This window comes from Dermacentor albipictus, chromosome 7, assembly GCF_038994185.2.
Source record: "Dermacentor albipictus isolate Rhodes 1998 colony chromosome 7, USDA_Dalb.pri_finalv2, whole genome shotgun sequence".
Classification (NCBI taxonomy): Eukaryota; Metazoa; Arthropoda; class Arachnida; order Ixodida; family Ixodidae; genus Dermacentor; species Dermacentor albipictus.
In genome coordinates this window covers 43,660,719-43,683,342 of record NC_091827.1, presented here as the reverse complement: position 1 = coordinate 43,683,342, position 22,624 = coordinate 43,660,719, and the positions used below count along the sequence as shown (strand labels likewise).

The 22,624-nt window shown below is 49.6% G+C and overlaps 1 protein-coding gene across 1 annotated transcript; it reads left to right on the top strand.

Moving 5' to 3' along the window:
• The first annotated feature begins 628 nt into the window (after positions 1 to 628).
• Positions 629 to 2,478, top strand: LOC139047819 (endothelin-converting enzyme 2-like). Its single transcript, XM_070521953.1, has 3 exons — positions 629 to 1,003; positions 1,084 to 1,445; positions 1,602 to 2,478. The coding sequence occupies exons 1-3, from the start codon at positions 629 to 631 to the stop codon at positions 2,476 to 2,478; spliced, it is 1,614 nt and encodes a 537-aa protein (XP_070378054.1).
• The last annotated feature ends 20,146 nt before the right edge of the window (positions 2,479 to 22,624 follow it).

Below are 22,624 nucleotides of genomic sequence, written 5' to 3'. Positions count from 1 at the left end.
ATGAAGGTCAGTTCGCTCGCTGCTGCTGCCGTGTTTCCTCACTCCAGTGTTTTGACAGCGAGTTTCCGTGGTTATATATTGAGCGAGATGTGCTCATGTTGACCTGTGCGCGCGTGACACCGTGCTTGTTAATTCAGTTAGTAAGCGAATGTTTACACGTTTATATGGCCGATATAACTACTATCATTATTCGTAAGCTATCTGCTAATTTGCAATCGCACTCGGTGCTTCGCCTTTTGGGCGAAACTGCGACTTTCTTTATCTCCTCGACTATGGCGCGTTTTAACGTTTCCCCTTCAGTTAGTGTGACTGCTTGCTCGAATACTGGACTAGGTATTCCAGTATCTCCTTTTGTTTTTCCTTTTAATTAGTGCTTCTCCTCTTCAATAAGAGTTCCCGTAAGCTACCTCCTTCCGCCTGATTATTGGCCTGTCTCCCTCGGTGGGTACGATCCATAAAATTGTATCATCGTCATCTTGTGTGCGCAGCACTGCCGCAGCTTGTAAAATAACACGTAAGTGCACCTACGCTTCACTAATTCTGCCCCGTGGCAATATCGTACGAAATCTTGCAGGCTTGCTCAAAATCACAAGGTGATAACGTACCTGCGTCACAGGCAAGACCCGACATGGCGAAGATCGATGTCGTCGCCGTCGCGACCGCGTGCGTCAGCACTTGCCTCATCCTCGGGCTGTTCTATGTCAGCGTCGTGGGATTGTGGGAAAAGTCCGGGAGCGACCGCAACGTGTGCGCAACGGAAGACTGCGTCAGTCACGCAACGCTCCTCACCAGATACATCGACTGGAAGCTCGACCCGTGCGACGACTTCGAGGCCTTCGTCTGCTCCGGGTGGGAAAGGTCGCGGGAGCACCGCGACATGGTCCGCTCGACGTTCGACGCCCTCAGGTACGCCTGGTACGGCCGCTTCGAAGACCTGCTGCGGGGGGCGCGCTGCGACTGTCCGCCGGCCGGAAGCCGCTGGCCATGCACCGGATGTGCCGGTGTACGCTACCCTTCGAACGCGTCGCAAATGGCCTTCTTTCGCAATTTCATCGAGGATCACGGCTTGCGCTGGCCATGCAGAGCCGCCTGACACGCTGCTCACCCCTCGACCCCGTCGCCGCACTCTCCTACCTGTGGCGGTCGCCGTTCTGGATCACGGTCGGCTTGCTGCGGCATCCTCATTCCACCGGCAGCCGCCGACGCGTCCTGATCGGTCCCGGCGCCTACCTGCGCATTATGAGATACCACCGCCGAGTAGTCGAGCGGTCTTACGTCCGCTACTGGGAACAGTTCCTGGCCCTCTTCTACCCGGAGGAATCGGAGCGACCGCCGGTGGACGACGCGGTCGTTGACGAGCTCGACGCCATCGAAAAGGACGTCCTGGAGGAACTGCACGCCGTGAACGTGTCTCCGCGCAAGAAGCCCGCGCTCTTCCCCGCTCCGTGACATCGGCGTCCACGTGCCGAACGCGTCGACCGAGCACCGGTTGGAGGCGTTCCAGGACGCCCTGTCTCTCGAGCCGAAGCTGGGCGTCGACGACGAGATCGTGGTCACCGACCTCTTGCTCGTGCGAGCGGTCGCCAGACTGCTGGCTGCAGTTACACGCGGCTGCAGCTCAACAGGTACTTTGCGTGGCTCATCGTGCAGTACTGCTCTCCCGTGGCTGACTTTTCCTTCCTGATCGGCTTCTACGGGACCAAGTCGAAGGCCGAGGCGTATCTGCGCACCTCCTGCGCGCACACGGTCGAAGCCGCCTACAAGGTCCTCGCGCTCGGCGTTTCGACCCTGTTCACGGCGCGGGACAGAGAGGTCATCGAGGCCGGCTTCGACAGCCTCGTCTCGGCGTCTGTGCGCAAGGTGAACGAGACCGGCTGGATGGACGATATATACAGCAAGTCGGGGGCGATCGAGAAGCTCGAGTCCGCGAGGGAGGCCGTGTGGCCCTCCGCGACTCTTCTCGAGGGCGACACGCTGGAGACAACCTACGCCGGCTTTCCAGAGCACGAACCATATCTCGCCCACCATTGGATCGAGACGCGCAAGGCGATGAAGAGCGTGAACAGGACGCCCGAGTACACGGAGGCACTGTTGCTGCGGGGGGTCAACTTTCCCGACCGTATCAGCTACGACTACGTGAGCAATGTCGTGAAGCTGGCCCTCGCCGCGGTCGCGCCTCCGGCATACTACCACAACGGGTCCCACGCGATGCTCTACGGCGGCCTGCTGTTCCTCGTGGCCAAGCAACTCGTCAAGGCCATCGACGACGAAGGGATCAAGTGGGCTCCCAACGCGGTCGCGGAGCAAGTGACGTTTCTTTCCAACTCTACCCTGGAAGCGTTTCGCACCAAGACCGAGTGTCGGCGCGGTGACGAAAACGAGGCCGTGCTGCCCGACCTTCCGGCACCTGGAGATCACCTACGCCGCACTCGGCGAGTCGCACCTGCGAGGCGAGGAGAGCGTGCCACTGGCCCTTGACGCGCACCTGCCGGAGGATAAGGTGTTTCATGCGAAGCATATTACTAGAGCTCAACCCAGCTCCTCAGGCGCGGCGGTGTCGCCTTCAATACCACGTGACACCGTGACGTCACGACAGAGGAGAAACGGGGCTCAAACCAACACCCTCTCAATAAATATTCAGAGGGTGTTGCTCAAACTCGCGCCGTCGCTCGCGGCGTCGCGGCGGTATATAAGCAGCTGCGCTTGCCTCTGCTAGACACTCATGAAATTTCTTTCTCTATGCTCATGAGGTGAGATGCCTCCCGGAGACGGAGCTGCTCGTTGGAATGAGAAGCGAAGGTTGCGGCGTGCTACAGAGACTGTTTCTAGGTGGCTTTGCTACGGTGCAGCGACTACGCGCCGCGCATCGGACGCGGTGAGCGTCGAGCAACGCAGCGTTCGGCGCGACGACGAAGTGTGCGCCTGACCAAGCGCCGCACGCCTGAGCCGACGCCGACGACACCGGCTTTTCTGCGACACGAGCTCCTTAACGCTGTCGCGTTAAAATAAAGGCTAGTATGCTTCGCATCCTGGGCTTAACCTTAGCTAAGCCACAGCCAGTTTTTCATGACACTCTGCTACCTGTCGTGTGCGAAGCCCGGCGACTGGAACCCCATCCCGGCCGATTGTAACAAGGTCGTGAGGAACTCGCCGGCTTTCGCCGAGGCCTCCAAGTGTCGGGAAGGCAGCAAGATGAACCCGGTGAAGAAATGCGCGTTCTTCGCTTGAATTGCGTGCAGGGGGAGGAAGTGTTGGAACTCTCACACAATCTGACTTCTTTCTTTCTTTCCCTCGTTCCTTTTCTTTTTTTTTTGACAGCTCACTTGACACCGAGCGCGTAGTGGCTTTGTTCTTGCATATACTATATATTTTTTCTATGTATGGTCCAGAACATTTCCTATAGCAATCGCTTAACGTTGCATGACTGAACATTGCGTTCTTAAGTAGAACATTGAAGCTTATTCGACAAAGGAAGAATCTAGGTGTGCTATCTCTCTCTCTATATATATTTTTTTGGTACTTCGGTGCTTACGTCGGTCCCCGGCGCTCTACCTACGAACTTTGACGATGTGCGCTTTATTCACTGAGAAGGGCTATGCGAATAACGATTGCTTGACCCCAGCGTGAATGGTCTACTACATGGAGATAAAGCGTACGTCGCACGTACACACCATGGTATCATAGAAGCACACTCTAAAAAAAATAGAAGCAATAAAATAGAAGCACACTCTATCATAGAGTGTGCTTCTATGGTACCATAGAAGCACACTCTAAAAAAAATACTGTATGCCCTTTGGGACGTGTCTTGTCCAGTGTTGCCACATCATTTAAATCATGTTGCTAAAGAGACGAAAAAGTCTCTAACCGCTAAATTTTCCTGCAAGTTCGCTAAAATTGTCGCTAAACGTCTCCCGTTTTTCTGTGGTGTCTGTGTGAGCAAGGATGAACAGTGGGTTGACCAGCAGTGTGTAGTGGGCTTTCATTTTACTATACAATACTTATATAACAACGAAAGATGAAAGCTGAATTTTCACGTTTACCCACAGACTATGAGCTTCTAACGATTCAAAAGAACACAATCACTTGGATTTTATAAGATCGGAAAGGAACCTGGTCTGCTACATCCCTGATCTTTTTTATGGTTCTCGGCGCTCCTGAAAAAGTAGAAAATTGCTGCAAGACGCTCAAGCTCGCATGTTAACAGGGCGACGACGATATGTGTGCAGGTCTATACGTAAAGGCTCTTCGCAGTACTGAATTGTAATAAACCCATTCGATCAGGAAGCAGTGTTCAGGCTCCTGCCTTCTTACAGTCGATCTGTCTTAATTGTCATTCACCGGCTGCGTTCTAAAATGGCAGACCCTGGAGCGTTAAGACAAATTCAAATTATTTTAGTATAGAAAAAATAAATGTGAATTTTGTCAGCGCACTGTGAACCTTCCGAACCTTCTGATTGCTTTATAATGGTCACATGACCTCCGTGTTACAGCCAATTTTGACCGCTCACATGTAGCTTTTGAATAATACTTTTTAGACGGTTGTTTTCGAAGCAGCTTTCCTAAATTGGAAGTCGCTAAAATGTCGGTCACGTCGTTGAATTAAAGAACTTGTCGCTAAGTAGTCAAGAAAATCGCTAAATCAAGCGTCAAAACGGCTAAAGTGGCAAATTCTTGTCCTCAAACAATAATCGCGATCTGTCTCGTTTGCGTTCACTTTCTTGAAAGCTTTGAGCTCACTAATTTCCTGTCGTGAATGCCACGTCACACTGATAACGCGCATGCCGTTCGTAGTACCGGGCTCGCAGCGTTTAAGTGAGGAAAGGCACGCAATACAGCTGACGATTAGTGTTTGGGGACAAGATAGGTCCCAAAGACAGTAAATTTATTATTGGACAGCCGGTTAAACCGTGTGACACTTTTACAGCAGAAGTGGTGTTAAAAGCTCTTCGAGAGCAACGACCTCTGGTTCCATTTTGGAATGCTCCCAAATTAAGAGTACGTTCACTCTGAGTGCGCACAGAGCGAATGTACACCCCTCGGAAGGCGCAAATTTGGGGTGCCTAATGTACACCCCAACGGGGTGTGCACATTCTTAAAAAAGTTTGCACCCTTTGGGGCGTATTTTCTCCCACAACGATAATAGTAATCTGCCTTGCTTGCGTTTCCTTCTTTGAATAATCTGCGCTCGCTACTTTCCTGTAGAGAATGGTATGTCACGCTGATAAAGCGCATACATGGCGCTTACCGTTGGTACAGTGAAATAGAACCCGTTGGTGACTCGGAAGTACCGCGAGCGCAGCGTTAACTGAAGTAAATCCGGACAAGACAGATGACGATTATTGTTGTGGGACAGGCCCCAAACAGTACAAACATTTTAAGAGTGCTAATGAACCCCATAGCCCAATCTGGAGAGAGAGAGAGAAAACACATTTATTAGGACCATCGAGGTGGTTGCTCTTGAGTTCGAGTGGGTGGTGTCCTCATTCCAGGATTCCACTGGCCATGGCTGCTCGACGTACTTGCTGGACGAGAGCTTCTTGTCCCGCCAGGGTATCGCCGGTCAGCTGTACCTCCCACCGCTCAAATGACGTGCTAGGAGTGTTGAGGTTTGCCCTCGCACCCCCACGAGATGTGAAAAAGTGTAGCGCGTGTGTCGCCGCACCAGGGGCAGATGCCGCGATATGTATGCGGGAACATTTTACTGTATCTGTGTAGGTTTGGAAATGTGTTGGTCTGTATAAGTCGGAGAGCTACGGAATCTTCAGTGCTGGAAATAAATGTGAACTATTGAAAGTGGAATAAAAGGTAGGGGGAACAGGATGGAATTGCGTCACCCCAGCCGCTCCAATCTCGAAGGCCAAAGACGCTCCCCGCTGTTTAGTTTTTTTCACTGCAGATGGCGGCACCAGACAACTTATATTGCTTTTAGTCTCGCTGAGCTTGTGAACATGTCTTCCGCAGACAACCGTGCACGGTGTCTTTCCATTAGTTTTCACTGGGTGGACCATGTAGCTTAGCCTGCCTTATTTTTCAAAGCAAAGTACAATATTGATCGTCCCGACAAATTATGCGTTTTATTGATGCGCACCGACGCTGTAGAGGCGCTCTAGACTTGTCTTCTTGATAGCGGTAGGCATAACAATGCATTTCGATTACATCGCCATTTGGAGCAGTGTTAACGCACTTGTGACTGATTGAAATTTTTTCGACTAATATTTCAAGCAGTCATTCAACCACTGAAGTATGACGTTCATGTTGATTGTGCGTTAAGACTTTCAGTTTGTCGCTAGAAAAAAAAAATATTAACGTTGTACATTCTTTTATTCATAAATAGAGCTGTAAATACGTCCACAAGCAATCAAATGGCAAGACGCACTTGAGTACACGGAGCAAAACTGAGGCGCATCTTTTTTTTTTATTTTTACTCATGGATGCGGGATACACTCAGCCACCACTTTCCGTTCACACGTCTGCATGTACCCAAGGTGATATATGGGCACTGACAATCTCGGGAGACGTGCTTATAAATCGCGCCAGCCGAAAGCATGGCTGGCGGCTCAGCACCGATATGCAGCGAAGCTACAACAGATCACATGGCACGGCTTTGACAGCTAACTCTCACGCTCAGAAGAGCATAGCAGGGCTAAGTACTATTTGCAAGACCAATCAGTGAATAAATAACTCGTTTAGTGCTTCAATATCTGTTACGCCTACGCTTATCCGCGCTTACACCTGGACAATACGAGTATAACACTTCCAACCAAAGAGTAATTTGTACTAGCAGGCACCATATATGGCCTCCGTGATTCACGTTCCGTGCACCTAGAATGCTGCGCGCACCATCTGGCATCAAACGTTGCTGTGTTCCTTTCCACGCAGATAATACACGCCTTCATCAGGCTCCCGAAGATGCTCGCTTCGCGCTCGGAATTGTGTCGAGAGATTCGGGATTAAGCCATTCCCGGTGCTTTGGCTTCGAAGCGAAGTGAGCGAAAAACGCGGCCACTGGACGTACAACGCCAAAGTCTCGGCGTGTTCAGCTGCGCCCTCTATCGCCACTTCCCGTTCTCCGCTCCCGCGGGTAAGATAAATGCTTACAAACCACGCCGGCTGAACGGAACCGGCCGAAGTCTCAGCACCGGCACGGAACGACGCCTCAGCAGCCGCAGCGCAGCCCGAAGAGTCGTCGGGCACTCACGGTGGTGGCGCGGAATTACGACGGCGTTCCATGTGCCTGGCGATACGAACGTGATTTTCTGTTGCTCGCGACGCTGTCACAGGAGATACCTGTCCCATGAGGTGCGTACGGCGCCTGCCTTTTCTTGCTGCCTTGCCCGTTGCTTTTATTTATTCGCTCACTCTTCTGCTGCATCTTCAGCTTCGGCCCTCAACTTGTTGCTTTTCTTGCAGCCGACTGCGCGCGCGTTTTTCTTTTTATCTTTAATTTTTTTCCCGTCATCGCCTGACTGGCATTTCTTTCTCGTCGGCGCCGGGGAGCATTCCAGAACGCGAGAATAAACGCAACTCGTGGTCGTGTTTGTTTCACTTCGTGCTGTGTGCCGAATTATTACACCCTCGATTCTGCAGACGCAAACGCGCGCGGATCCAGCTACGACTCGACCGAAAAGCGCGCAAAAAACATAGGTAAGGAACATAGCTTTCGCGTCTCCGCTCTAGTTTGATGACTTAGCCAGATCGCTTGCTCACGTGTGTGTCGTTGATTTGTGCGTATTTCTCAACTGCGCGTGCTCTTAAAGAGTTGAGCGATGGGCATGCCGTGAGTTCGGCGATGAAGTGACCTGCCCACGAAATTTAGGCTGAGCTTCTCCGCCACGCATCTGTCGACGGCAGGTTTGACGAGCACATTTTCGGTTGTTACCACGCAAGAGCGGCACTGTTCAGCGGAACCGTATCGCACTGCGCTAATGCGCGCGCGTGTGGCTTCTAATCCTCGTCGTATTGCAGCGTCGCTCAACTTTTATGGAGTTAATTACGAAGATGGTGCGTACATTTCGGCGCAAAAACAATTTCACTTTTTTTTGTTTATACTGTTGCCGTGTTTTCTGTTCTTTTATGTGGCCCAGTACGGCTACCACCTGACGTCATATTCCAGCGAAAGTCATTCACATGCCACCTGAATCTACTTTCACGCTGTAATAGCAAGGAGCATCTGTGTCGTACTCCATGATTTGTCCAGTCCTTTGCGCAGATGTTACAGTGCTGAATTCGTGTCGAACGAACTAGCCCAATTTAGTTCATTTGCGAACTCATATTTCAAGCTTATATATATTCAGAACGAATGCCGCTGGTGAGTGTTTCGTAATATGTAATTTAATAATTTGAAATCGATAATTTATTTTCACATTTAACTTCAAAGCCTTATGTATCATATGTCACAATCACCAACGATGACTTCTTTGTCTATATATACGTTTGCTGTTGTCCTTGTGATCATCGGACTTATGACACAGGTCTGGCCTCGACACCAGCAAACATCCCAAAACGTCTGCGCTTTAGGAATTGCAGACACATAATAACTTGTGAACATTGTAATGGCTTTTCCTCTTTTCCTTTTTTCTCTTCGCTCCCAAAATTTCGGAGATCACCATAAAGACACGGTGTGTACCTGGAACGGCTGTCATGGGAGGAGGCAGGTAAATAAGTGCTCCTTCGAGCTTTTGCCAACGGATGTGTAATCTCAAAGATCGTCTGCACGACGTCTAAAGTGGCCAGCACCTAAGCGACTTTCGGGGGAGGACGACCGTCAGAAAAAGCATTGGCTGCAGACTTGACCTGTCACCGACTGTGGATTGTAGAGCTTAGAAACTTTTTTTTTTCGGTGTCTTTTTTTTTCTGTACCAATGTCTTCGGCCTTCGTGTCACCAGACGACAGCTAGAGGAAAGCAGACGGCGCAGAAGAAAGATGTCGTCTGCTCCCTCCCTTCCGGACCAATCGGCGGGCGCGTGCGCCAGACCTCGGCGGCGGTTCTCTGCGTCGTTTGTTCTTTCGTATGAGGTCGGGACTCCGAAGCTTTCTTTCTTTTTTTTGGGGGGGGGGGGGCGGTTGCGTGCGGAAGTCGTTTTCTCGGGGGAGGGGCTCGCGTAGAACCAGTGCGCTACAGTAGAATGTTGCGCGCTATGCAGACGACGACTTTCTCCAGGAATTCGTCTGCAACTGTGTGGTCGCTGGAGCGTTCGGTATTCGACTCGTCTGCTGTGCACCCTGAGCTTGTTCGGAAAGCGGCATCTTGTACCTGAAAAGAAGCAGAGGTTGTCGTCACGCATTCTGCTGAAAAGCGGTTATATATATATATATATATATATATATATATATATATATATATATATATATATATATATATATATATATATATATATATATATATATATATATATATATATATATATATATATATATATACACACACTGCGGTAACGCGTTCTCCGACACCGCGCTAAAAGTATCGTTAAAACTGAAGCACACGTCTGTTGCATTAATCATGTTTACATTTGATTATTTCGGGGTGCTTATAGATCTTCTTCCTACGTCATCATTAAGCACCCAGGCTAGGCTACCAAGAGCTTCGTACCACGAACACAAGAGGAAGATCTGACATTTCTGTCTAGGAGCACTGCCAGTGTGATAGCGAAAACATTGTTCTGGTTGCTTCGAACAACCTCATCGATGATATATTTTCACGGGGATGATTGCTATCGTAGAGCGACTAACATGTGCTATCCGAACGTTTCCGTAGCGTGAAAAACAAACACAATTCTTTGCTATCTCAAAACAGGTCGATGCTTGTTAGCGAAGTTAAATGTTATACATCCCAAATAATCGGTATATACAGCGGCAATGGGCTTGAAAGTGTCGAGATGGCTTAATCTTGTGTCGAAAATTACGAAATAATTAGTTATGGATGTTGAGTACCTAGAAGCGCCACTGACGTGCAACATAAGTGATCCACAAAGAGCGACTTTAAAGATGCGGGTAATTAACGGTATACGCAATCGTGTACAAAAGAAGCCACGTTGTTCCCAACAGTCCCGCTGGGGTTTGAACTGCTGCAGCGCCAGATTTTCCCTCTAGTATATCCTTCGGTTGAAACACGTCATACATCTCTACCGCAAACAGATATACCTCACACCGCTCAGTGCAACAGCTCGCTTTTCATTGGCCCCCTGCATAGGTATCTGGCGATGATGCATCACTGGGCTGCCGTTCATGTTTACCTTAGCGTGAGCGAAAGTACACATCGTTTCATAATACCCCCCTCCATCCCTCTCTCTCTTGTTTGTTCGTGTTTCGTTTACACTTGGTTTCAGGTCTCTGCGGGGTTACGGATGGTCAATCGTTCCCTAATCTCCTAGTGAGAGAGAGAGAAGATGAACGGTCGTGGAGGACCCGTTGCCGGCCCCTCTAGAGATCGTGGTCAGTACTACTTCCCCTCTTCCCCCAAGTATATTGTTCTTTCGTTTTTTGTTTTTGGCCCACTACTCATCCGCTTCTTTTGCCTCGTCCGACCATGGGCAGCTCGCCGCCCCCTTCTGAAATCCACGTGCGTCGGTGGGTCAAGTGCTTGGCGCGTATACGTTGTGGGATTACGGTAGGTAATCCCTCCTTTCCCCTACAGGCCAGCCAGGCCCCCCTTCCCATTACAAAAATAAACAACAACAAAGAGCGTTGTGACCCGCCCACCTGGCTGGCCACCACACCACCTAGCCCACTTTCCCCCTTTTTCTTCTTTTTGGCCGAAAAATCGAGCTCGGCGACGAGATCATTTTCCCCCTCTCCGTTTCCTCTCCGGCCGCCTTGACCAGCGTGAGAGGAGGGTAAAGAAGAATGGATGTTTAAAGACAAGCAGACCCGGTTCGTGTGCGGCGTATGTGTGTAGTGGTTATAATGACCGGCGGTGGCTGCAGCAGTTTCGTGTTGCCTTTTCCTTTTCGGCCTTCGTTTCTCTATATACCTACATGCTTTCTTCTTGTTTACTGGTTTTAACCGCACTATCTCCGAGTAGGCAGGGAGCTAAGAAACTTCTAGAAAACCGGAGAACGGAGGTTTCGAGGTGGCAAAGCTTGGGAGCATGTATATATTGTGAGCCGGCCGTTGAAGTTGGGCGGTTGAGAGGGAAAGGAGAGAAGGGGGGTGGGCAGCTGTAGAGGCTGCAGTAATAAATAAACAAATAAATAAAAAGGCCGCGTAAGGACGCGTGAGGTAGACAAATGATGGTGGAATAAGCGGGGGGAAATAAATTAAACTACAAGAAAAGATCTGGAAGAAGACCCAAGCCGCACCGCCGCCGTAAAGGAAGATATAGCGAGCACTCCTCTGTGTGGAGGGTCGGCAGGTCGAAGGATGCGGACTCTGGCGGGAGGTATTTGAGTAACGGACCAAGTGTCCAGTCTTTTCCTCTCTCTCTCTTACGCGGGAAGGCACGCGCTCTCTTACTTTCACAGGTGCGTGGGAGAGAGAGAGAGAGAGAGAGAGAGAGAGAGAGAGAGAGAGAGAGAGAGAGTGGCGGTGGTGGCAAAGAGAGTGTGTGAGCAACAGGTCTCGTTCACGGGGCTGGAGCTTTTGGATGAACGCGTTGGTTGTCGGGCTTGTGGATTGTTACGACTGTTTCGGTCGACTAAGTCCTCCCTCAATGATGTGAAATTTTTTGTTTAGTTCTTTAGTTTGTTGGTATAGGACCGCGTATACAAGGCCCCACAGATAGCGGTCGTGTGATGACTTTTTTTTTTCGTAATTAAAAAAAAAAATCTCGCATGTCTTCGTGTCCCTATGCTATGCGAGTTCATGTAATGCGAGAAAAAAAATAATATAACAAATGTGAAGAGAAATCCGTATGACAAGAGCCACTGCACCAGCTTTTGTGCAACGAAGAAATAAAATAAATTAAATTCTTCGGTTTTACGGGCCAAAACCACGATCTGATTGTGAGGCACGCCGGCTCCGGATTAATTTGGATTACGTGGGGTTCTTCAACGTGCTCCCAGGCAACCGCACCGTTGCAAATCTCCTAGCAAAACTTCACAGATGCAGCAGCCAATCACGTTCGTTCGTTTCCTAAACGTCACGGCGGCGACGAACCAGTGTCTCTTGGAAAGTACAGCGCGGAAGCGTAGATGGCAGATGCGGCGCGGTTTTTTTTTGTGGACCAAGCTTCCACCGAATACTTGATATTTTTTTTTACCCAGTGTATGTTTATTACAGAGGAGAAATACGTGATTATTGGTGACGCATAGGTGACGTACGCGAAGAGGGCCCAAGACGGACAGGAGAAGAGAACACACAGCTGTTACTCAAGACAAACTTATTGGAAGACGAGGAGGAGACATAAACGTTTATTGTGCGAAACAGCGAGGAATGGAGTGGAATGGAAAACTTTATTGGCTCTTCTAAAGTTTTAGCGGGTCGAGGCCGAAGTCTTCGTTCTTGAAGCCTGGGTCCTCTTCAGCCATGGATGGGCCCCTAGTCCAGGGCTCCACTGAGCCGGGCCGCCTCGCACGCGTGCGCTATTAGAGCTCTTTGAGCCCCTAGCTCGCGGCTGGTGAGCCAGCTCTCCCATTGCTCCGCACTTGGTGTTTTGTGTTTGTGGAATGCCTGGTTTCTTGTACACTCCCATGCAATGTGGTATAATGTTGGTTTAGCTCCACACCACGGACAGGTTGCGCTATACTGCGTGGGGAACATCCTACTTAGTATGTGTAAGTTTGGGAAGGAGCCCGTTTGCAGTCTTCGCCATACTGCGGCCTCACCACATAAAGCATTAACAGCGAGGAATTTTCTTCTAACCTTACGGAAAACCGCCTGCTTCTTGGCCAATCCCCCATAGTGGGTACGCGCCACTGTCTGGAACACAAGTTTCTTTCTTCGCCCTAGGTGGGCGGCTCTCTCTCAATCGAGAAAGCTGTTAGCCAATGCCCTCGGCCCGTACAACATTTACGTTCGTATCACGCAACACATACGTAACGCGAAATGGCGGCAGGAGATGACCTATGCACGCGTGTCAGCGACGAAACGTCGCATGCTCAACGATCGCACATTCTGTACGTTGGCTTACGAGACGTTCGTCACCAACACGTCTAAGATGACTCACCTCTTTCGTCGGTGTGCGGAAGCGCTAATACACGAATCGCCTAACAACAGCGCGATGTCTTTCAGCTTCGATGTTTTCCCTGAGTATACGTATGCCCGCGCCGCCCTGTGTATATATATATATATATATATATATATATATATATATATATATATATATATATATATATATATATATATATATATATTAGTCATATCATGAGAAGCCAACAAACACTGAGACCAAGGACAACATAGGGGAAATTACTTGTGCTTAATAATTGTAATGAAGAAACGAAGAAGTAATGGAAATTAAAGTGGATGAAAAAACAACTTGCCGCAGGTGGGAACCGAACCCACAACCTTCGCATTTCGCGTGCGATGCTCTACCAGTTGAGCTACCGCGGCGCTGTTTCCCCATCCACTTTCTTGGGTATGTGTACTAGTAGAACCCTGGGAGTGTTTTTTCATCCACTTTAATTTCCATTATTTCTTCGTTTCTTCATTACAATTATTAAGCACAAGTAATTTCCCCTATGTTGTCCTTGGTCTCAGTGTTTGTTGGTTCTCTTGATATGACTAACAATAAACGTGCCGCTTGGTTAACCCCCTTTCTTCTCGTTTATATATATATATATATATATATATATATATATATATATATATATATATATATATATATATATATATATATATATATATATATATAAAGGAGCCGTTCAAAAGTAACGGCTCTGCAGTAGTTGTGATCGTAGACTTAGCAGGGGGCCATTGTCGCGAACTTCGTCCTTGACCGAGTCGATCGATATCCGAGCCAACTGCGGTTAAGAAGGCTGGCTGTGCTTTTCACAACCCTAGCTAAGAGCGGCGGCTCCGAGATTTCCAGGTCAAAAGAGGCGCCGCCGGGAAAAAAAAATAAAGTAAGGACATAGCTCCGAAAGAAGAGGACGATACGGAAGGCGTATACCTGCGGAAAGAATGATGAGACGAAAGAAAAGGGAAAGCCGTTTTTTCGAAACTAACCTTCAAAAAGTGCAAACAGAAAGGAAAACGAAAGGAACAAAAGGAAAAGGAAGTAAGGTTACAATGCAGCGTATAAAAGGCCCCGTTGTTGGTACCAGCGACCATCTCAGTGCCGTGGAACGGGTCTACGGAGCCGCTAGCTCCTGAATGACCCCGTTCGGGTCTTTCCCTTTCTTGTCCCCCTCTTTCCCCGACGCGTCGCGCGTGCGACGGTGTTGGTGCGACGCGGGAGGCACAAACGCACGCACAAACAGCCACACCGGTTTCTTCCTTTTCTTTCCTCTTTCTTTTGAGAGCCGCATTCCGCGCGCGGTGCATTCTTTCGCCACTCGAGGACGGCCCCCACTACTTCTCCACACTGTCCCCTTTTTCCCCTTCTCCTTCATTTCCCTTTCCCCCTATTTTTCTTATCGTTCTTCTTTTCTATTTCTTGTTCCTGGTGGTGGGTTATCGTGGGAGGTCCACCTCAGCACGAGCAACTCGCCTCCGCCGCAGCTTGGCTTGGCCGTGCATGGTCAGCGGTTGTTGCGCCCGTTCGGTTACAGTAGGCCACTGTAGTTCGGTGTCGCTCTTCGGAACCCTGCAGCGCGCCGTGGTTGCTTGTGTGGCTTCGTACTAGAGAGCAACGCTATAGATCAGTTTAGAGCGGCGAAGGCGTACTCCTGATAAGAAAGGAAGGAAGTTGGTATTACTGCGGCGGAAGCTAAAGTGCTACGGATCTGGGTTTGCCCGCGTCCGTCCGCCCTTACCGTTACTGTGGCCGCCGTCTTCCCGTCATGATCGTGTGGACATATCGATTGATTGATTGAAAACTTTATTATTCCACCTAGCTGGGGTGCCTACCTCTTAACCTACACGCAGGTGGGGGGGGGGGGGACGAAGCAGTCCCCGCGCGTTGAGGACGGTGAGTCTTCACGACCGCCAGGTGGATTGCTCGACGCTGGTCGTCTTCAGCTTCGCTCTGGAGCAAACGCCTCCCAGGCTTCTCTACTGTCAATCTTTTCCTTGGCCCCTGGGGAGCCAGCACACTCCCATATTACGCGGTCTAGCGTACCTTTCTCCCTAGGAATCTTGCAAAGGGCGTCGTTACAGTCCCTCGTCTGAGTTAAGTCCACGCAGTTATACATCACCGTGTGGAAATAGCCGCGGCGTCACGTCACGAAGATGCGATGGCGCTGTCGTCGGGAGCCACCTTCGCGCGGTACAGGCAGTCCGCGGGCCGAGCACCCGAGTAGCCGCTAGGTTTCGCAGCTGCTTGAGCGGTTCTGTGCGTGCGATCGTTATGCTGCGGTTTCACAACGAAGGAAACGCAGTAAGCCGACGAGCTGCTTCGCGCCGAAATACGCAAGAGGGCTCAAGTTCCTCTTCCTCCTGAGCTTCAACCTCATCACGTGGCGAAGGTAAAACAGGATTTCGCCCGCCGCCGGCGCCCGCCGCCGCCGGCTGCCCTACCAAGGAGCCGCTGTATAAAGTGGGTTGCTGTTGTCGCAGTGACACGCCTTATGTGTTAAACTTCCCGAGTCTTTTTCCTTTGGAAGCATTGCGCGCGTTTTTATCTCTCAATTTGCAGAGGTGGTGTTTTGATCACGTATGCGAACGCACCTCGCATTGGCCTTGCGGTTACTGCTGCATAACTAAGCCACTTGTGGCACCTTGTGATCTCTTGTTGCGAATTCCTTTCAGAGCCTCGCGTAAGCTAATTAGGTTGATTGATCCATATTTATTGGTTGATTGTGGGAGTCCCAGAGCACCGACGAAATGGTTATGAATATTATCGCAGTGGACGGATACGGATCACTTTTCACCACGTGGGATTCTTCAACTAGTGCAAGAGCTTAATTACGGATCAGTTTGAGCACTGGAGTTGTTGCGGGAGGGATACTTAAAGAAAAGCACAAGTAGTTTGTTAATTGTTATCAATGCGTGTTATCAATGTATGCGTGTTTTGTTTTGTTTCCAAGTTGTTCTTGAGCCGCTGTGTCTATCTTAGTGTTGATGCTTCTGATGATGCTAATGTTGAACATGAACCCTGCACTTTGTATTGCTTTTTAGAGCGCAGCTCTTTGGCGTCCGTTCCTGGGTTTCGCGTCGGCGTCGTCGTCGACGGCGTCGTCGTCGACGGCGTCGGCCTCGTAACCAGCTCGCCTCCGCCGCCGCGCTCCGCCGCCGCGCATGCGCCGCTGCTCCGCCGCCGCGCATGCGCGCTGTCGGCTCTCCGGGCGAGGGAGGATGATGGAAGGGAGGAGGAGAGACTGTGGAGGAGGGCTGGCTACACAAATGGCTCTTTGGCGTCCGTTCCTGGGTTTCGCGTTGTCGTCGGCCTCATAACCAGCTCCGCCCCCCTTTCATCCCCCCAGCGCTAGCAGCGACCGACTGATACCGCTTTCGTGAGTCCGCTACCGCACTCACGAAAGACGTCGTGCACTTCCTGCAACTCGCATTAACCGTCCATCGATCCACACCGATGTTAGTAGTGGGGGACTTTAATGTTGACATAAAGACAAACAGCAATTTCCTAACACTTATGCGGGAGAACATCCCGTTCCTCTCGCTCGTAACGCGTCCCACGGCTGTGACAACCTCGCGAGGCACTTGTATAGATCTCGTCTTTGAGAATCAAGCATTGGTGTACCAAGTCGAACATATATCAGTCTATTTCTCCGACCACAAAGCTTCCTTCATGACTGTCAAGAACTGTTAATGGAGTCTTTGTTAAAGGAATACGTGTGAAAAATAAAAAATAAAAAATTCTGTGATAGCGCATACATGTGTTGCTCGATTTCTTTGCCTCAATCTATCGAAAAGGTGAAACAGCTTATTTGCTGCGCTCAAATTTCGCATTAGGAAGTAACGTAATCGTCGGTAATTTTTTTGTTGTTACCGACCATTGTATATGTAACGACTGATCCCCCCTCTTATGTAATGCCCTAAGCCAAGGGCCTTTAAGGGTAAATAAATGATGATGATGATGATGAATACTACTTTGTATCGTTCTCAAGGGGCCGAAAGTGCTTACACGATCTAAGTTGGGGAGCGAGACAGTGCCAGCCGAAAAAGTTGCTGCGTTCTCTTGGAATGGGGCGTCGCTAACAAACGGCCACTTTATTCGTTATAATACTTTTATTCGTTACAACGCTGCTCGTCGTTTCGTTATAGCACCTTGTTGTCCGTGGATGTAAACCCTGTGTGCAGCCACTGTCCCAAATTTTCTACGTGTTTCGAACAGACGCTCAAGTGAGCTCGCTACAGTCCAGAAGGCACCGTGGAGACACCTCGGGCAAGTGACGCCGCTGCGTCTGCTCATCTCCTCGATCGTTTATAGGTGGCGCTTTCTGGCTCTGGAGAAAGCTTAGGTGTCGCTGTCGCTTTTTGCTGTGCCGTTGCTAGGAGCCTCTCTTTCGGTTTGCCGTTTTTCTTTAACCGTTACTCCCCGAAGCGCACGGTGAAGCCCACCCGTGGATGACCAACGGAGATAAAGAAGCACACGAGCAGCGCTCAAAGAATAGCAGCAACCGCACGCACCGCGCGCGCCGAATCGAGGCGTTCCGCCTGTCTCCATATTTCTCCGCTGCGAGTCGCCCCCCTCTGGGCCGCCGCGGCCGTGAAAAACTCTCGAACCGGCGCTTGCGCCATGCGTGCGCATTACGCGGTGGCAGCGACTGAACGGGCCGGGCCTACGCCGATGTGCACATTCCGATCCGAGCCACCTTATAGTTGTACTGATGCATAGATCCCCAGAAATTCACCGCGCGTTTTTTTTTTTGGTCTTAATTAAAAGGACGAACGCTTGGCAGGTACTGCATCAATGTTGGAAAACATACGTACTTCATATCATCAGAAGCCAACAAACGCTGAACCCGCCGTGGTTGCTCAGTGGCTATGGTGTTAGGCTGCTGAGCACGAGGTCGCGGGATCGAATACTGGCCACGGCGGCCGCATTTCGATGGGGGCGAAATGCGAAAACACCCGTGTACTTAGATTTAGGTGCACGTTAAAGAACCCCAGGTGGTCCAAGTTTCCGGAGTCCTTCACTACGGCGTGCCTCATAATCAGAAAGTGGTTTTGGCACGTAAAACCTCATATATTATTATTATTATTAACAAACGCTGACACCAAGGACAACATAGGGGAAATTACTTGTGCTTAATAAATGGAATAAAGAAACGATAAACTACTGGAAATGAAAGTGGATGAAAAAACAACTTGCCGCAGGTGGGGAACGATCCCACAATCTTCGCATTTCGCGTGCGATGCGCTACCACTTGAGCTACCGCGGCGCCGTTTCCTCATCCACTTTCTTGGGTATTTATGTCTCCTAGCTAGTAGAAAGAACCCTGGGAGTGTTAGCCAGCGCCACCACTCACAAACCTTGGTGGCGAATGTGGAACATCCTTTCTGCCGCAGACGGCACGAAAACGAGAAGGTTGTGGGATCGTTCCCCACCTGCGGCAAGTTGTTTTTATGCGAAGCATACTAGCCGCACAACCACGCTCTTCCTTGCTGCGCCGCGCGCGGCCGCGTAGCTGCCATATGACGTCATAACAGCTGCAAAAGCGGAGGCTCAACTCGTGCGCTCGCTTGCGGCCGCGTAGCTACATAGCCGGGTCTCAGCTCGCGCGCTCGCCTGCATGAGTTGTTTCTTCGTCTAGCCAAACCAAATATAGCCAAGCAACAGCAGTTCACCAGGCTAAACAGTGGTTCAACAACTAAAATAAAGGCTAGTATGCTTCGCATCCTGGGCTTAACCTTAGCTAAGCCACAGCCATTTTTTTATCCACTTTCATTTCCATTAATTTATCGTTTCTTTATTCCATTTATTAACCACAAGTAATTCCCCCTATGTTGTCCTTGGTGTCAGTGTTTGTTGGCTTCTTATGATATGAATAATAAAAATCGGGCCCTTTCGTTAACCCCCTTCATTCTCGTTCTTACGTACTTCGTAGTTTCATACTAAAGTTGGTCGTCTGCATTAGCGTGGCGTCAAATGGCAGATAACAAAAGTTTGCTTACTTCCCGCAGCGGTGAGGTAACGTACGATTAGGTTTCCGAACACACGCAGACCACGCACAAAAGAAAAAAAAGAAAAAGAGCAAACACGCAGATCGAGCACACATCTTGAAATCTATATGTGAAGCGAAGTTTTCGGGAAACGATTAGTCAATTGAGTGCTATAAGTCTGCCCATTTCATTCCTGTGCCTTCGGGGTAAATAAAGGCAACTGGTGCGAGCGCTGTGTGCTCTGGCGCATCCGTGCTGCGTCACGTGACCCCCGCGGCGATCATCTCGGAGCGCCAGTTGACGTTGGTAGTACAGATGTCACGCGTTCGGTTGTGGCCTGGTGGTTGTAGGGCATCGATGCTGGAGGGCCGAGGCTAGACCCCACCGTCTGAATTCTCTCCTCCGGTGAAAAATTGACATTTTTTTTTTTTTTTTGCCGTAAGAGTAGTGTCAGTGAGAGTTTTAAGAGGGTGCCGAACCGCCGCGTTTGCTCAGTGGCTATGGCGTTGGGCCGCTAAGCACGGAGGTCCCGGGATCGAATCCCGGCCACCGCGGTCGCATATCGGTTGGGGGCGAAATCCGAAAACAACCGCGTACTTAGGTTTTAGGTGGACGTTAACGAACCCCAGGTGGTACAAATTTCGGGAGTCCCCCACTATACGGCGCGCCTCATAATCAGATCGTGGTTTTGACTCGTAAAACCACATTATTGAACTAATTAATTAAAAGAGTTCCAGTCTAAACGACCTATAGTTTTGCGTCAGACCGCGAATACGTCGGAAGCATATATATAGGCTGCATCTGGTTGCCGCATGACGCGTTCGTCTGCCCGCTGAAACGCGTTATATATGCATCGGCGAGTTTCCTCGCTGATGCATACATGTGTATGTTCGTATACGTTGCTCAAGCGAACTATAAGACACATCGTGGCACACTTCCCGCATTTCGTTTTTTCCCATTCTTATGAAAACGCGGCTTCGTCAAAACACATGAATAAGCTTGAACCTTAGGACGACGCACATGTGTGCACACCCACACAAACATTGCTGTTGATAGTTGGCAGGCGTCGGCATATATATATACTTGGAGGTCAGTTTTGTTACAACTATGGGGTAGGGCGGCGTAACCAGGAAGAGGTGCCCGGAAGTGTAAACTTAACTCAATGTAACCTTCTTCCGTAGCCGTGGCGATCCGTCGACACTGACCAGACGCGCTGATGAAGGCCAGCCTATACGTAAACGAGACCAGAACGAATGCTGTTAGTGGCTCGTTCTGTTATTCATCTCGGCGCCTGTCTGTCAAGTGGGCATGAAAAAAAAAAGAGAGTTCACCTTGGAAAGCCTTTGTGCTCTGCTCTGCATTATCTTTTGACGTTCTGGGCTCGCTATAGCTAAGCCTCGTTCTTGCGGGTGCATACCTTAGCTGGCGGTAAATCTCTAAAGCGGGAAAGTGCAGAAAATATGCAGGGCTACCAAAAGTAACAGAAATAGTAATAAAAATAGCGATTCAGAAACTATAGACCGCAGCAAGGAGTGCATGGTTTTCACAGAAATGCGACGGAAAGCAGACTTTTTAAAAATAAAGATATTTTGCAGCGAGAGTGGTTATATTTGTTACCAATGCGCGCGGCGATTGGCGCAGGCTATGACGGGGAATAGAAGTATGCCTCAGGACAGGCATGCACATATAGGGTGTCCCAGCTCGCTTTTAAAAATATTCGGGTTCAATCGCTAGCGGAGACCGCGACTAAAGACATATTGCCGACCATGTCATGGAGGAAATCACAAATTTCCTTTTGTATTCTCTTTAGCTGCGCGGAAATTCACGATTACTAAATAAACGCCGCGGAGGTTTTATATTTAAGACAAACTTCCAATGAAGAAATCGAAAGTGTTTTATAGGAAACGTCCGATTCAGCAATATATAAGTTCGTACATGTTATGCAGTCACCTTTTCCCGCGTCGCATCACCCAGAAAGCTGCAGCGGAATATGAAAATAACCACGTGACTCTCAGTGCTCTGAAACGTGGCACGCATGAATGAACGGCGTTGCACTACCAATTGTGCTACGGCGACGGCTATCAATATGTCGACTAATTTGGGCAGTTATGCTTAGGTCTGGCCCTGGGAGTGTTAGCCAGTGCCACTTAGAGCCATGGTGGGCGGATGTGGAACATCTTTTTTTTTGTACGGTGACGTCACGTAACGCGTGAACTTAGGATAGCAGGCACGTGGCTAAAAAATCGTCGTATGGTAGCTAATGAGATCAAGGCTGCCACGTTCGACACCCTCGCTATGAATGAACAAGCGAAGAAGGGACACCGACGGGCTCAATTTTGTTAATGATGAAGGCGGTATACTTGTAGTAAAGACCAGACCCCGGCCGAAAAGCCGAAATTAAATGTTCGCTTTTGTTTTTCTACGTGCGCCTGCACTTCTTTCAATTTATTAAACACCGGATGTGAAGCACTTCACACAAACACACACACGCACACACACACACACACACAAACACACACACACACACACACACACACACACACACACACACACTCACACAGTTTCTAAATATACCAATAATTTGTGACTTGTTAACACATTAGGTATGTCCGTTTTGTCGCCGTACTACATGCTATTTGCAAAGCCGCAACATTCATTGTTCGTGTGCAGCTAAGGACTGGAAACTTAGATGTTTCCCATACGCATACAAAATAGAAAGAGAAAACTAAAACACGGCCTAATGATAAAACCCGCTCGCGGGAAGAAGTTTAATTCAAATCGCTTCAGCGGTGGCCGATTGGGAGCGTTTCTTCGCGTGTGCTATAGAATAAACGGGAGCTGCTATGAAGAGGTCTCATCGTCTCTGCACCTGTTTGTCACATGAATCCAGTTAAACCTTGTAGTTCCCCAACCTCATGCACATAGTGCTGTACGCGACTAGTCTGCCACGGACATCGGGACGTATATGTGGCGACTATGCACCAAGTTTACGGCCAGAATCAGCTGTTGTGCAAAACGGCATACATTCGCTCCATGTAGCTGTCTAACCGTACGCTCCAATGACGCTTGTTCGACATGGTTGAGTGTGTGTTGCGTGTGTGTGCACACGGCCCGCTCGTACTTCAACTTGCACTCACGGGCCAAGAGGGGACGGTGGGTGGGCGCGGTTTTTATTGACGAGGAAGGTCACGACCCCCAGCGGTGGGTTCGGAAACCTCGCGGTCCCTATCCCCGGCTCTATGCTGATGCCACTTTCGATTCCCCTCTGACGCCACTACACGCCCGATTACTGACACGCCGGAGGGCTGCCGTTTCCTTCATTATTTATTGCTCTTCTATAATTCGTTTCTTGCGCACAGTTCCGCTTGTATATCGCCGTGTCCCTCTCCGTGAGCCCCACTGATCCCCCACTTTCTGTATGCTTTCTGAATTCCTTTCTGGAGTTGTTTGAATACGTCTCCTTGTGTTCGCGTGCCCCGGTCCTTCTTTGCTAACCTATTGCGAAGTCCCCTTGAAGCTCAC

What these genes read in the sequence shown, in the direction of transcription:
- LOC139047819 (XM_070521953.1), top strand. Translation starts at nt 629, where the DNA reads ATGGCGAAGATCGATGTCGTCGCCGTCGCGACCGCGTGCGTCAGCACT. An exon ending in CATGCACCGGATGTGCCGGT is followed by an intron (nt 1,004 to 1,083) that starts GTACGCTACCCT and finishes CTGGCCATGCAG; the next exon opens with AGCCGCCTGACACGCTGCTC. An exon ending in CCCGCGCTCTTCCCCGCTCC is followed by an intron (nt 1,446 to 1,601) that starts GTGACATCGGCG and finishes TGCTGGCTGCAG; the next exon opens with TTACACGCGGCTGCAGCTCA.